Here is a 15197-nt window from a genome sequence, read left to right as displayed (position 1 = left end):
AAAAGCAGTAGAGGAATGGAAAAGCAGTATACAGATAAGGAAATAAAGAAAGTTAAATTAAGAAACACATAAGGAATGATTACATTTGCAATCAGGCATATCAAGATTAACAGTATTGCAAACCTATTTACAAAAGATTACATCAAAAAATTGCTAAGACAATTCACATAACAGGAAACAGTTACAAATCATATATCTGCAAATAATTTATCTAAGAGACTTGCATCTAAAAAATATAAAATATTATTACAACTGAATAATAACAAAATAACCCTATTTATAAATGGACAAAGTAATTGGGGTGCCTGGGTGGCTCAATCGGTTAAGCGCCTGACTCTTGCTTTCAGCTCAGGTCATGATCTCAGGGTTATGGGATTGAGTCTGATGGTAGACTCCATACTCAGCAGGGTGTCTGTGCTCAATGGAGAGTCTGTTTTCTCCCTCTCCCTTTCCCTCTGCTTCTCCCCACCCACCCCTAATTCAGGAAGCACAGAATCGCTCTCTAAAATAAATAAATCTTTTTTTAAAAATGGACAAGGTAATTGAATAAAAATTTCTTTACATAAATTGCCAATAAACCAATGCCAATAAGCACTAAAAATGAAAAGATGCTCAACATTACTAGTCATGAGAGAAATGTAAATCAAACTGCAATGAGATAACACTTCATATACACCAGGATGGCTATAATCAAAGAGAATAACGAGTATTAGTAAGGAGACAGACAAATTGGAACCCTCACACAATTGATGCTGGTGGGATTATAAAATGGTGCAGCTGCTCTGGAAAAGTCTGGCAATTCTGCATCATGCTGAACACTAATCATTAATTTTCTATCTTTCCTCTTTTGCAATACACATAAAGCTATAAATTTCCCTTTGAAGGTTGCTTTAGCTGCATCTCATATTTTGATGTGTTATATCTCCATTGTTGCTCTTAACATATTTTCTAATTTCCATTGTCATTTATTCTTTCACATGTCAGTTAATTAAAAGTTCCTTTAAAAGGTATATATTATGACCATGAAGCTCATTAAAAAAATACAAGGGTGGTTTCATATTTAAAAAAAAATCAAGCAATGTAGCTTGTGAGTCATGAAGCATTATGGCTTTATTTCAGGCCAAATCAAGGTGTCTGTCTGATAAAAACATATTAGAACTCTAAGCCCCAACAACTTAGAATGTGACCTTATTTACAGTCTTTGCAGAGGTAAACAAGATAAAATAACATCATTAGGGTGGGCCCTAACCCATTATGACTGGTACCCTTATAAAAAGGGGGGAAAAATTTTTTTTTGAGTAAAGCAATAGAAGTTTATTAAGTGAAGATACAGAAAAAACTTTCAAGAGTGAGACGGGTCCTGACAGGGTTGCCCAAAAAGGGGAAAATCTGGATATAGATACGCACACAGAGAGCCATGTAAAAACTGGAGTCTGGCTGTCACAAGTCACAGCTAGGAGAGAGGTCTGGAACAGGCCCTTCCTTAGTTCCTTCATGGCCCTAGATCACCTTGATTTTAGACTTCTAGCATCTAGAACTACGAGACAGTGAATTCCCTATTTAAAAACATACATACATACATGCATATATAAAATTCAAGCAATGAATTCAAAATTCACTGCATAAACAGAATAGAGGGTGAAAATAAACACTAGATCATCTCAACATACAGAACATTCATTTGACAAAATTCAACACTGACTCATAATTAAAACTCTCAGAAAACTAAGGAGAAGAAAACAAATGTAATAAACATTATCTACAAAGAAAACTACAGATATTATACTTAATGGTGAAATAAGATCAGAACCAAGACAAGGATGTTCCCTAATACCATTTCTATGTTAACATCTAGCCAGTGAGGTAAAGCAAGCAAAAGATGCAAGGACTTTGTCCTGGAGAAAACAATGTCACCAGTCTATAACGGAATAAAACAGAACTCTTTTACAGACTAAGATATACAGGAAGCAAAAATATTGCTTTCACACTGGATTTTCACTCATCATCACCATTACCTGTAGGAATGATGGCTGGATACACTTGCTTTGCTAGAGTGGGGGGGGGGGAGCAGCCTCTGACATCTGGGAACTTAATCTGAGGCTCACAACTAGACCTCATTGTTATAAATTGACTTGATGCTTACAGCTAAGCCATGTTGTTCTCCTGAACATAAAATCACCTCGACATTCAAATTAGACAAGGTCACTGTGTGATCTGTGAAATATCAAACCTCTCTCTCTCTGACTAAATGAGTGATGGCTACTTTTTTTAAAAATAAATCACAGTTTTATCCTCTTACTGTAGTCTGTCCTCCCTACAGATAAGATTTATTGCAATAACCAAGCACAGAATTTGCCCCCACTTTCTGATAGCACCTAATCCAGAGTAAGGCTCTATTTTCTCAAACCCTCCCCCAAATAACTCAATCTCTACTATACTAAACCCAATATATTGTTATATTTTTTCTAATATCCTCTTCCTGACTGATGTGCCTCAGTTTCCCCACGGTGAGCATTCTCCCTCACTGCAACAAATAATAAACCCAACGTGTTCAATTACAGGTCTGATTCTGATGTTCCATTGTTCTTTTTGGCTGAAAGGCATAAAACTATGGCCTAGTCTATTTGCTAGAGGCCAATACAGCTTGAAAACCTACCACTTTGTTACAGTACTTCTAGACTGTGGTACATTCTGCATTCATTTGCTCACTTTAAGCCAATTACTTATATTTCTTAGTCTTCCTAGCCTTTTAATTATGGAACTCTATAAAAATATTCAGAACAATTATCTTTCAATTGAACATAAACTTCAATGCAGAATCATCATAGGCACTACTTTAAGGATTATTCATTACAGTCTACCATTTAACCTTCAAGTTTTTTCCCACCCACTATCCATTCCAAACTCACACTAACCGAAAAATTTTCTGCAAAGAGGATGCAATGTAAATTTTGTAGTCACATTTTCTTGCTGACTCCAAAGACAAAAAGTAACTAACTTTAGCATAAGGAGTATGATTACCTTTCAAATATTTTTAAATACTGAACTGCAATTCTTTTGGACTCTCACCTCATAATGTCCCCATTTCTCAGCTGTTATATGGAAGCTGACAGTTATTGACAGCTGCATTAACAAGAAGAATTCCTCTAAAAAAAAAAGTGTATTTTCATAATTTTCAGTAACCCCTTTAAGAACATAAATCCTGCAGGGATTCCTGGGTGGCTCAGTCAGTTAAGCATCTGCCTTTGGCTCAGGTCATGATCCCAGGGTCCTGGGATTGAGTCCAGCACCGAGCTCCTTGCTCTACATGGAGCCTGCTTCTCCCTCTGCCTCCTTTTCCCTCTGCTTGTACGCACTCTCTCTCTCTGACAAATAAATAAGTCTTAAAAAAAAAAAAAAAACAAATTCTGCAGACAGGATTCGAATTCCAGCTCTCCCATGTATTTACTATATAACACTGGGCAAGTTTCCTAACATTAGTTTTAGCTACCTTAAAAAGGGAGTATCATTATCGGTACCTGCCACAGAAGTTGTAGTCATGAGTAAATGAGATTCTATACATTAAGGACTTAGAACCTAGTAAACATTCAATAATGTTATCATAATTGTCTACGTATATTAAGAATGTTTTTAGACATAAATTAGAGAATCTGAGACAAATTTCTCTTTACTTCTGGTATTTTGTAAATAAGTTAGAACATCCAACATGCAAACATCACATCTAAAGTTAAATTGCCACCACCAAATAACATTTAATAAAAATAAATATTATCCAAGCAAGCTGGTTTTACCAATTAAATTGCCATTCAATTCAGTAATAATAAAGTGCTGTACAAAGAATTACAAAATAACTACCATCTATACCCACAAGGGAGCACACTACAGCCATTTACCACACTTTTATGGGTTCTAAGTATAATGAAAAACAGACAAAGCATAAGGAAGTAACATGAACAACCAGTTCAAACTAGTTCAGCCATATCTGTGCAAACCAATCAGCAGTAACTTTTTAAAAATCTATTTTGCATAAGGACAGTATATTTAAGAAAGATACACATTAGAAAAGGGTGTGTTACCTGCAAACAAGTCTCCATGGCTGTACTACCGGAACAATACATTTCTAAGGATCATTTTAAATACGTCATCTGGAACTGAGATGCCATTCACAAAACTATTCTACAAAAGAAAAACTACTTTTTTAGGTTGCAACACTAGAATCATGAAGCTTTCATATGACTGTAATTCATTTTCACAGGAAAAAGCATTTATATTTTACAGTAGAAAATGTCTGCCATATCTAGAAGTAAATGTGTAAAACGTGATGAACTTCCTCTAGAAAATATTTTTTCATGAAGAAGATAGTCAAAAAACTGTTTTTAGGTTCCTATTCTATATATTCAGATTCAAGAACTCTGAGACAATACCATCACAAATAAAATCTTTTTCTACAGCTTGGTTTTTCACCTTTACCATAGGAATTTATATTTAAATAACCAAGAAGGGTACGTTACCTGCAAATAAGTATCTATAGCTTAGAATTTTTCTCAAATTTTGGGTAAATTATTTTTAAGGAAAGCCCAATGAACCTCTTCTTTTTTTAAGTGAAAACATTATTTTCTTCTCTGCTTCATCCCCCCTCCACCTACAACTTTTATTCTTTTTTCCAGCAAAGAGATCATAGCTATGAAACAACAAAGGGAAGTATTACCAAAAGCTGTAATGTCTTAGCCTACAATCTGCCTGCTCAAAAAGCTCAAGAATTTAAGTGGCTGCTCAAGAGCTGCTCACAAACTCAGCCAATCAGTAGCCAGCATTTTGATTCCTGCCCAGCAACAGGAGACAGACAATAAGGTCAGAGAAACATAGTTAAAACCTGGATCCGCAATACATTAGTGAGGTTCTTTGTCTAATATAAGTAATCTAGAACATAAATGCATAAAATCTAAATCCATATGATACACACTTAATATATCACATAAATAAATGAATAAAAATTTACACCTTTTATGCTATTTCAATTTATCTTCCTTTAAATATCCATGAATGTTTCCAAAATTATAGATCAATTCCCTAACTGGAGAATGAGTCAAATATGGACAATACATAGTAAGAATGCACTTCTCTCCCCATGGGTAAGAATCCGCGAAATTCAAATGTAAATTTCTTTAAAAAAATTTTTTTTAAATCCACAATGTTTAACATTTATAAAACATTTATAACTAAAAATTCAGCAATACCTTAAATCCAAATAATAAGATTCTTTTCATACCCACCTATCACTATTGTTATAGATTTCTGATTCCAAAAATTAACAGTATTATGGACCCAAAGGTTTACTACAGATAGCATCATGAAGTATTTTGTTGCCTACTGCACCGAACTGACTTAGTTTGATTCATCTAATGAAATTTAAATGCCTGACTCTTGACAATCTATATTAAGTGTTGTAAGTACAATTATTACATCTTTTTCTCCTTAACTGCCTTTCACAGCAGGTTATGAGCTCTCCCCTTTTGAAGCAATAAAGCAAATGTGTGGATTACAACAGTCAATACTCATGTAAATTGAAGGGAAATTTTTCCTATACTACATCATTCTGCAGTCCTTTAAACATAAAATTATTTAAAAAATAGGAAATCTGTCATCTGAGTATGTTTCTCTCAAATTCACTACCTATCAGACTTTCTTAGTAAACAAGTTTTAAAAATAAACCTCATTTTTTTCTCCTTCAGTTACAGATGAACCTTGTAATTTTTCAAACATACCCAAGAGGGAGCTTGCTGCAGCCATACTCTTAGTTTATATAATCTCCCCATAGGAAAAATAAATCAGCAGCTGCTTCAGTGCTTCGTCCTGTGAGAGAACTGAAATTCACTGCCTGATTGGCTCAAAGCTGATGCTGTCTAAAACCAATCAGACATCAGCATCACAAACCTTGCCCAGCAACAAGGGAAGCAGATGAGGGCAAGTACTCTACCAAGAATCCAAACGGTGTGAAAATAAAGGTGAAGGATTACACTGAAACATATTTAATGAAACTGAAACATACAATATACTCCCAGATTTATAGTTTGAATAAGTCTACCGTAGGGTTTTTCTGATGAATAAACAAGGGTCTGTACTACTGCTTTCCAAGAACAGTGAACAGAACAATAGGAAGCACCTGGATTGTTAAATCAAAACATATGCAGACACACACAAACACTATCCTACTTCAAAGTTATGGATACCTGATGAAGTGTACTTAAAAATGAAACTTAGCACAAACTTGCAAAATATGAAGCAAAGCCATTTAAGTGGACTTGACATTTCTATCTTTGACAAAAGCACTCCAAGTACATTCATGCTGTTAACTGGCATTAGTGTAATATTATTCTGAATAACGGGATGCTGGAAATAATTTTTATTCAAATTTGAGTTTTCCTTAAATGGCTTAAATAAATACTGGTCAACAGAACTGACTAATAATAATTTACTCTTAAATAATCGCTTTATGCTCACAATTCCTAGCCTCTTCAGAAACACAACTCTGCTAATTGATTCTTTAAGAACCCATTCTCCATTGAGAAGTGTGATTTTATTTCACACACCCAAATTTTACTTGAGAATTCTGTAACAGTCCTGAAAATAAAATCATAAAGAATAGGCAATGTGTTGCACAATAAATCTGCTTTACTGTACACAACCCACTAATGAGACTAGTAAACCTGAAAATGCAAAGGTCCATGCACATTGATACTTATCTGCACAAATTTAGTATAAAGACTTTCTAAATTTTTATCTTAAATAATTGGATACATCTCTGTTAATAGTTATTTTTCTAAAACTTCAGTAAAACATAATCATTACTCTCACTACGTCTGTTTAAAATCCCACAAAGATTTTCATCATGTTTCCATATTCTCTTTCTTCCTATAGGTTTTCTCTCCCAGTCACTCACAAAGCACTCACAATATTTACTTTAGGATCCAGAATTCCCTGTAGTTCACAATTCTTCAGTTCTACTAATGTTATCGTTCTTCTCTCAATTGCATAAAAACACCTTCAATAGCTATCCTACCATCTTTAAAAAAATATTAATTGGTGAAATCTGTTATCTAACACTCATTCAAGAAAGTATTAAGTGATCATAATATTTAACACCTCAATGAAGAATCCCTTCTATCTGTCATCAACCTACAGATACCAGCTGGAGTATCAAAATGAAATATCTCCAAACTAAATTTTTTAAAAAAATAATCAACAAAGGAAACATTGGGCTTGCTGTACCAACAATTCCTTGGACAAAGTAGGATCAAATCATATCTTGCAATTTTGGTTACATCAAAACCGAATGGTCACTACAGTCTAACTTGTTATACATTCACTGCTATGTTTTGAGAAATTCTAGGGTATTCTACATGAAAAAATGCAAGATGCCCTAAAATCACTTTTCCAAGTGTATTTCTGGGATCATTCTGTTATACAGGCAAATTAAAACTAACTGACCTGATTCAACAAATGCAATTTTAGAATACATTTATCAGATTACACCCCCTTAGAAAATGAGCCAGTTATCTTATTCATCAGGGCCCTATCCACTAGCTTGGCCCACTCACCAAACTCTACCACCTGTGCATGTAATAGTGAAGTTACAGAAGTACATGTATTAATTTCTTCAGGATTTTAAACCAGTTGTCCAAATGTATTTTTCACAGTTTGCTTGGGTGAATTAAAACACCCAGAATGATTTATAAGAAGTTGAAAGATGTAAATCCTTCAAATGCCAGGAAATAGCTCTAACTTTTCTTAGTGACCTAACCTAAGGAGAAAGAGTGAAAGCTTACTTTCTGTTTATTAGCCAGCTTTCCTAAGTAATATTGACTGGCTAATAACATTCTTCTTTCTAGGTGATAGGCTGAAGGAGCAGCACCTTCACCCCAAATCTAGGCCTTGTGGCAAAGGGAAAGGACCACAATGACAGAACCATAAAATATACCAGGGTTTTAAAGCTATCTCTTAGACACAGTATACACCACTTTCACGCACGGTCTATTGGTTAAAGCCACATTAGACATTAAGGGGGTAGAGAAGTAAAAAGCAACTACTCGAAAACACTTCATGTCACATGGGAAAAGGTACAAATATGTAGTCTTACAGAAAGAAAGGATAATGGTGAACTATCATATAATCTACCACGCTTTAAAAATACATAATTATAAAAAGCTTGGCCTACCAAGGATTTCTAACCTAACAAAACTGGGTCTACTCAATTATCTCTTCTAACATTAGTGTAACAGTGGAGATAGGATAAATCACTCTAACTCTCTAGATTTTATCTCAAGTGTAAAACTGAGATCAGACCAGATGCTTGCTAAATTCCATTCTAGCTCAAAGTTTATATTATTTTACAAATGTCTAGATATACTGATGCTCTTTTATAATTCAGTTTTCATTATAAAATACTGTGAACATGCAAAATTTAACGACCATGTGTGTACCCATCACCCAGATAAGAAACAAAACAATTAGAAATAAAAAACAAAGCCCTCAGTATAACACTGCCAGACAGCATGCTCTCCTTCCCATTCCCAACTCCTTAACACAAAATTAAGCATAATCTTGAACTTGATGTTTAGTATTTTTAGGCATGCCTTATACTTTCTGTATATTATAAATTCCCCTTTTTGTTAACTAAACAACATACTTTAAAAGGAGAAAGACACTGATACTTATCAAGGGATAATTACATGTCAGAAACTATACCAAGTCATATTCTTTTCTCATGTATTTAAGTGACAACTTACATCAATTCATGTTTACATATGACCTGAATGAATACATCAAAAATCATGATGCTATCACGCATGTCTTTACACAGTAATTTTAGCTTGGTAAGGTCAACCAGACACCCAATTCAGTACAAAGTTGTTTTTGTTAGCATTGATTGCCCTTCTTATACATTTCATCCTTTAAATTTTGCTACCATGGGGTGTTCTATTTTCTCAGAATGTTAAGCAATAAATAAACAACAGATGATCCTTGAATAACACAGATATGAACTGCACAGGTCCACTTATGTGCAAATTTTTTAGAGTATAGTACTGTAAATTTATTTTCTTTTCCTTATGATTCTCTTAATATTTCCTTTTCTTTAGCTTTACTGTAAAAATACAATATATAACATACATAAAATAAAAAATATGTGCTAACTGTTTATGTTATCAGAAAAGCTTCCAGTCAATAGCAGACTATTAGTAGTTAAGTTTTGGGGAAGTGAAAAGTTATATGCAGATTCTTTACTGCATTTGGGATGGGCACCCTATCAACCACATTGTTCAAGACTAAACTGTATATGGTATTTGCCACAATTTTCTTCTCTATCTCTTTGAAAATGGAGAAATCATTCCATGTAATTCCTAAAGACTATCAACAGAGTAAATGCAATCTGATAGTTGACTCTTAATTTTACCCAACCTGCAGACTGGTTCATATATTAGCCACAACAATACTACCAGTATCCTAAATATTCAATTATCTTTTTTTTTTTTAAGATTTTATTTATTTATTTGACAGAGATAGAGACAGCCAGCGAGAGAGGGAACACAAGCAGGGGGGGTGGAGGAAGAAGCAGGCTCAGAGCGGAGGAGCCTGATGGGGCTCGATCCCATAACGCCGGGATCATGCCCTGAGCAGACGCTTAACCGCTGTGCCACCCAGGCGCCCCTCAATTATCTTTTAAAAGTAACTTATCCATAAGTCATCTTAGCAAATAACAGAATTCACTCAACAAACTATAAGGCAATTTCCTCAATCTTATAAAGGGAATTTAGGAAAAGCCCACAACTAACATCATACTTAATAGTGAAAGACAGAAAGCTTTTGCCCTAAGATCAAGAACAAGACAAAATGCTTGCTCTTAACACTTCTACTCAGCATTGACTAGAGGTACTAGCCAGCAATTAGGCAAGAAAATGAAATAAAGGCATCTAATTTAAAAAGAACAAAGTAAAGCTATCTCTATTTCAATGACAAAATCTCGTATATGGAAAATTGTGAAGAATCCACTAAAAAATCATAAGAACTAGTAAGTGAGTTTAGGAGGTTGCAAGATACAAGATCAATATATAAAATCTATTGAATTTCTATACAGATGCAATGAACAATTCAAAAGTGAAATTTAAAAAACAATTCTATTTACAATAGCATCAAAAATAACAAACTTAACAAAAAGAAATACAAAACTTCATTCTCTGAAAAACTATAAAACATTGTTGAGGAAATTAAAGAAGACCTAAATAAACACAAAGACAATGCATACTCCTGAATCAAAAGGCTTAATATTAAGATGCCAATACGCAAAACTGATCTACTGATTCAAAGTAATCCCTATTAAAAGTCTAGCTTTCTTCTTTGCAGAAATTGACAAACTGATCCTAAAATTCATATGGAAATGCAAGGGACCCAAAATAGCCAAAACAACCTTGAAAAAGAAAAACAACACTTGAAAAACTCTTTCTTCATATTTTTCAAAACTTAACTACAAAGCTACAGTAATCCTGTGAGTGTGGTACTACTAGCAAAAAGGACAGACATATAAATCAATGGAAAAGATCTCTCAGTCAAGAAATAAATCCTCACATTTATTTGCAGTCAACTAATATCTGATAAGGGTGCCAAGACCATTCAATGAAGAAAGAATAATATTTTCAACAAATACTGTTGGGACTACTAGATAGCCACATGCAAAAGAATGAATTTGGACTCCTCTTCTCTTATCATATATAAAAATTAACTTCAAATGGCTTAAAGACCTAAATTTAAGACCTAAAGTTTTAAATCTTAAAAGAAAACATAGATATAAATCTTAGAATAGGCAATAGTTTCTTATATTTGACCAAAGAAAATAGGCAATGAAAGAAAAAAAAAAAAGATTAACTGGACTTCCATCAAAATTTAAAAACTTTTATCCTGCAAATGACACATAAAGAAAGTGAAACAACTCATGCAATGGGAGGAAATACCTGTAAATAACATATCTTATAAGAGACTTGTACCTACTAGGACATAAAAAACTGTTACAACTCAATAATAAAAAAGCAAATAACCCAATTTAACAATGAGAAAAGTACTTGATATTTCTCCAAAATATACCAATAAAAAATAAACCCGAAAAGATGCTTATTATCATTAGTCATCAGAGAAATGCAAATCAAAACCACAATGAAATAACACTATACACACATCACGATGGCTATAATCAAAGAGAGACTATAACAAGTGTTAGCAAGGATGTAGAGAAACTGGAAACTTCATATAATGCTGGTGGAACTGTAAAATGAAGCAGCTGCTCTGGAAAACAGTCTGGCAGTTCATCAACATGTTAAACATAGAGTTGGCATAAGATCTAGCAATTCCACTCCTAGCTATATAACCAAAAGAAATAAAAATATATGTCCACGGAAAAACCTGTACACGAATGTTCACAGAAATAGCCAAAAGCGACCATTCATAATAGCCAAAATAACCCAAATTTCCACAACTGACAGTTAAATAAAATGTGGTATATCCATACAATGGAATATTATTTCGCTATAATATAAGAAATGAGTACTGATAATTATTACAATATGAATGAACCTTAAAAATATGCTGAGTAAAAGGAGCCTGTCACAAAAGGCTACATATTGAATGATTCCATTTATATGAAATGTCCAGAATAAGCAAATCTGTAAAGACAGAAAGCACATTAGTGGTTGCCAAGGATTGGGGAACTGGGGAGGAAATGAAAACTAGCTGCTAAAGGGTATAGGGTTTCTTCATAGGACAATAAAAATGTTGTAAAATTAATTGTGGTAATATATGCAAACTCTGAAAATATTTTTTTAAGATTTTATTTATTTAGGGGCTCCTCTGGGTGGCTCAGTCGTTAAGCCTCTACCTTCAGCTCAGGTCATGATATTTGGGTCCTGGGATGGAGCCCCATGTCAGGCTCCATGCTCAGCAGGGAGCCTGCTTCTCTCTCTCCTCCCCACTCATGCTGTCTCTCACTCTCTCTCTCTCTTTCTCTCTCTCTCTCCCCTCTCTCTCAAATAACTAATAAAATATTTTTTAAAAAGATTTATAAAAAAAAGATTTTTAAAAAGGAGCACGTGCGCAAGTGAGGAGAGGGACAATGGGAAAGGGAGAGAATCTCAAGCAGACTCCATGCCAAGTGTGGAGGGCTCCATCCCATGACCCTGAGATCATGACCTAAGTCAAAATCAAGAGTCCAGCACCCAACCAACTGAGCCACCCAGGCAGCCCAACTATGTAAATATATTTTTTCTTTTTTCTTTTTATCATGATAATGTTAGTCACCATACAGTACATCATTAGTTTTTGATGTAGTGTTCCATGATTCATTGTTTGCGTATAACACCCAGTGCCCCATGCAATACGTGCCCTCCTTAATACCCTTTACTGGGCTAGCCCATCCCCCCACCCACTCCCCTCTAAAACCCTCAGTTTTAAAACCACTGGACTGTACACTTTTTTCAGGTGAATTGTATGGTATATGAATTATATCTCAAACCTGTTCTTTAAAAAAAGAAATATCAGAACTACAGTTAATTTTTTGTTGTTTTTTTTAATCAAACCCTCCTTTACACGGCCACACTTTCAACACAGACAAAACAATGATACCAAGAGACCTCAACGTTGGGTTATACTTTAGGGAGTTTACATTTCTGGGTCAAGAAGTATATCTATAATCATACCAGTGATGAAAGACAACATACATAAAATAATGGCAGCCTTACTCTCCTGTGCTAAGCTTAAATAAACCAGTTATTCTTTTTCCCTGTTCTAAATAGAACAATTCTTTAGTATGTTTATACCATAGGATGATAATAATGGGCATGAGATACTCATATATGTTATAAATAAATTAATAAATAAATAAATAAATAAATAAATAAATAAATAAATAAAACTTTATCAGCAAAAAAAAAAAAATCAAACAGTACTGACCATGGTGAGGACAAAATGTATATTAATAAAACCGTCTACACACGGAAAATTAACAAAAGAACTAGAAAGTCTTAAGTAAAACAGAAGTATTTGCTCCTATTACAAACTGGCACTATCAAAAAAACCTTATATGTAATGAACGTTGATAGATTTGTTTTAAAATGAGGTATACTTAGTGAACCTTCTGGAGTTACATAAAGCTTTGTCTCATTTTATCAACATTGTCTTTATTCAAAATGATGGTCTTGCCACCATTACTACATTTTCCAATACTTTAAATGCGCCTTTTTAGAAATAATTATTAAAATGGACCTTAATATCTATATTCATATATTGTTTAACAAAACAATTTGGCACATCTCATATGTCTACTATGAGATTAAAACATTTTAAGGGTCCACAACTTTGTTGTCAGAAACCATTTTAAAATATGCTCGTATCATTATGATGTGCTTCAGAGGTGATTTAACAAAAGAATGAAAATTAAGTATTCTGATACAATATTAATAAGTATATAGTGTCTGGCACATAGTACACACTTAGTAAATATTGGCTAAAAGAATGATGAACTATATAACTAATATCTAAAATAATTCTTAAATTAAAAACTAAATTACAGGGCATCTGGGTGGCTCAGTCAGTTAAGCATCTGCCTTCAGCTCAGGTCATGATCTCAGGATCCTGGGATCAAGCCCTGCATTGGGCTCCCTGGTCAGTGGAGAGTCTGCTTCTCCCTCTCCCTGCTTGTTCTTTCTCTCGTGTTCTCTACCTCAAATCAATAAATAAAATTAAGGGAAAAAAAACTAAATTAACCTTTTAGGAAGCAAAGACAGTATTTTTGACACAACTGCAAACTAACATGCTGGCAGGTTCACATACAGCAGGTGTACATACAGAGGACAACCTTTCTTTGGGGACTCAGGATGCCTATTTACTAATAAAAAGTAACAATATATATCCACTTACATATAATGCTGCCTCAGAAAAAGTGCAATACATGGCACCATTAAAATTAATCAATCTGACATGAGAGGCATTTGTTTCAAGCCTTACAAAATTTGTTTAGTTTGATTTCATATTTCAAAACATAAAATATCATTTTGAAAGAAATTCACTTTTGCTTATTTTTATATAATGACAATCTTCTCTACAATAATGAACATACCCAAAGGGAGCCCACTGCAGCCATCTTATCAGTTCTCTCATAGCAACAGAAACTAAAATACAGTTTGCATAGTCACTGTGGTTGGCTAAAGAAAGCAGGTTCATGTAACCAGTCAGAAAGCTAGAAGTTGGACAACCATAAAAGGAGAAATTTTAAATCTGCCTGGCAACAGCCTAAAAATAGAACACACTAGTATAAATCCCAGAATAGATGTGACTATAAGAGCAAAACTACCATCAAAAACTTTATTTTGGGGGGGGGGGAGATGTGTCTTGCACTTCATCATCTAAAATATTAACTTGGCATCTTTTCTTACTAGACAGCAATTAAAGAAAAAATAAACACTGAACTACAGGCCACTTCAAATTACATGTCATTGTTCATATTATTTTATTCATATATAGGTGTATGTGTGCGTTTATGTACATACATGTTTAAGCACTTTTCTTCTTCAAGAGAATGATGAGGCATTTTAATCACAGCTCTAAAACATTCAAGGCTCTGTAAAATCTAACAAAGTCTGAACAGCACTGCATTTTTTTCCTATCACTTTTTCCCTGAAATAATTTGGGAATCTGAGTTACGGGTAAAAGACCATTTACTGTGTATTAAAAATACAAAGATAAATAATTTATCAACGCAGATCTCTAAACAGTGGGGATTATGCCTTATTCTGTTTTAAAACAAACTTGTTCTAACAAACAATAGTGTCTTTCATACAGTAGGCATTCAGTAATTGTTTTTCTTAAATTAATTTCTGTTACTGAGAAAAATTATCTTATTGTTCCTGTCAAGTAAAAGTTAAATTAACATGTAAAATTATAATCTATATAATACTGATATTTTTGATTTTTCAATTTTGCCTGAAGTGGGATAATGCTAAAGTTGACATCGCCTAACATTTCCTTTGTTATTCCAGATAACGAAATCTATTTTCATCATTCTAAACTTTCCAACCTAATAGTGCTTAATATACATGTTTCTTTGTACATTACAAATTTACCCTGTAGTACATTTTAATTCCTAAAGATCACAAACATTG

The 15197-nt window shown here is 33.7% G+C and overlaps 1 protein-coding gene across 6 annotated transcripts in view; it reads right to left on the bottom strand.

Moving 5' to 3' along the window:
- ATF7IP (activating transcription factor 7 interacting protein) overlaps positions 1-15197 on the bottom strand; it is a 113720-nt gene that overhangs the window by 61049 nt on the left and 37474 nt on the right. For 2 of the 6 annotated variants that reach the window (XM_087855648.1, XM_087855649.1), the window contains exon 1: positions 14156-14406. The exons of 2 other annotated variants lie outside the window; for them this stretch is intronic. In XM_087855648.1, the coding sequence (XP_087711774.1) occupies positions 14156-14259 (104 nt within the window). In that variant the 5' untranslated portion in view covers positions 14260-14406. Of the gene's footprint in view, positions 1-4076; positions 4177-5765; positions 10032-14155; positions 14407-15197 lie in introns of those variants that run through there. 2 more of the 6 variants (XM_045781496.2, XM_045781495.2) reach the window with 2 other exon arrangements.

The sequence above is a fragment of the Ursus americanus genome, chromosome 25 (genome assembly GCF_024610735.1).
Source record: "Ursus americanus isolate L20-20 chromosome 25, mUrsAme1.1.p, whole genome shotgun sequence".
Lineage (NCBI taxonomy): Eukaryota > Metazoa > Chordata > Mammalia > Carnivora > Ursidae > Ursus > Ursus americanus.
Note: the sequence above shows the minus strand (reverse complement) of the source record. Positions and strands in the feature narration are given on the sequence as shown.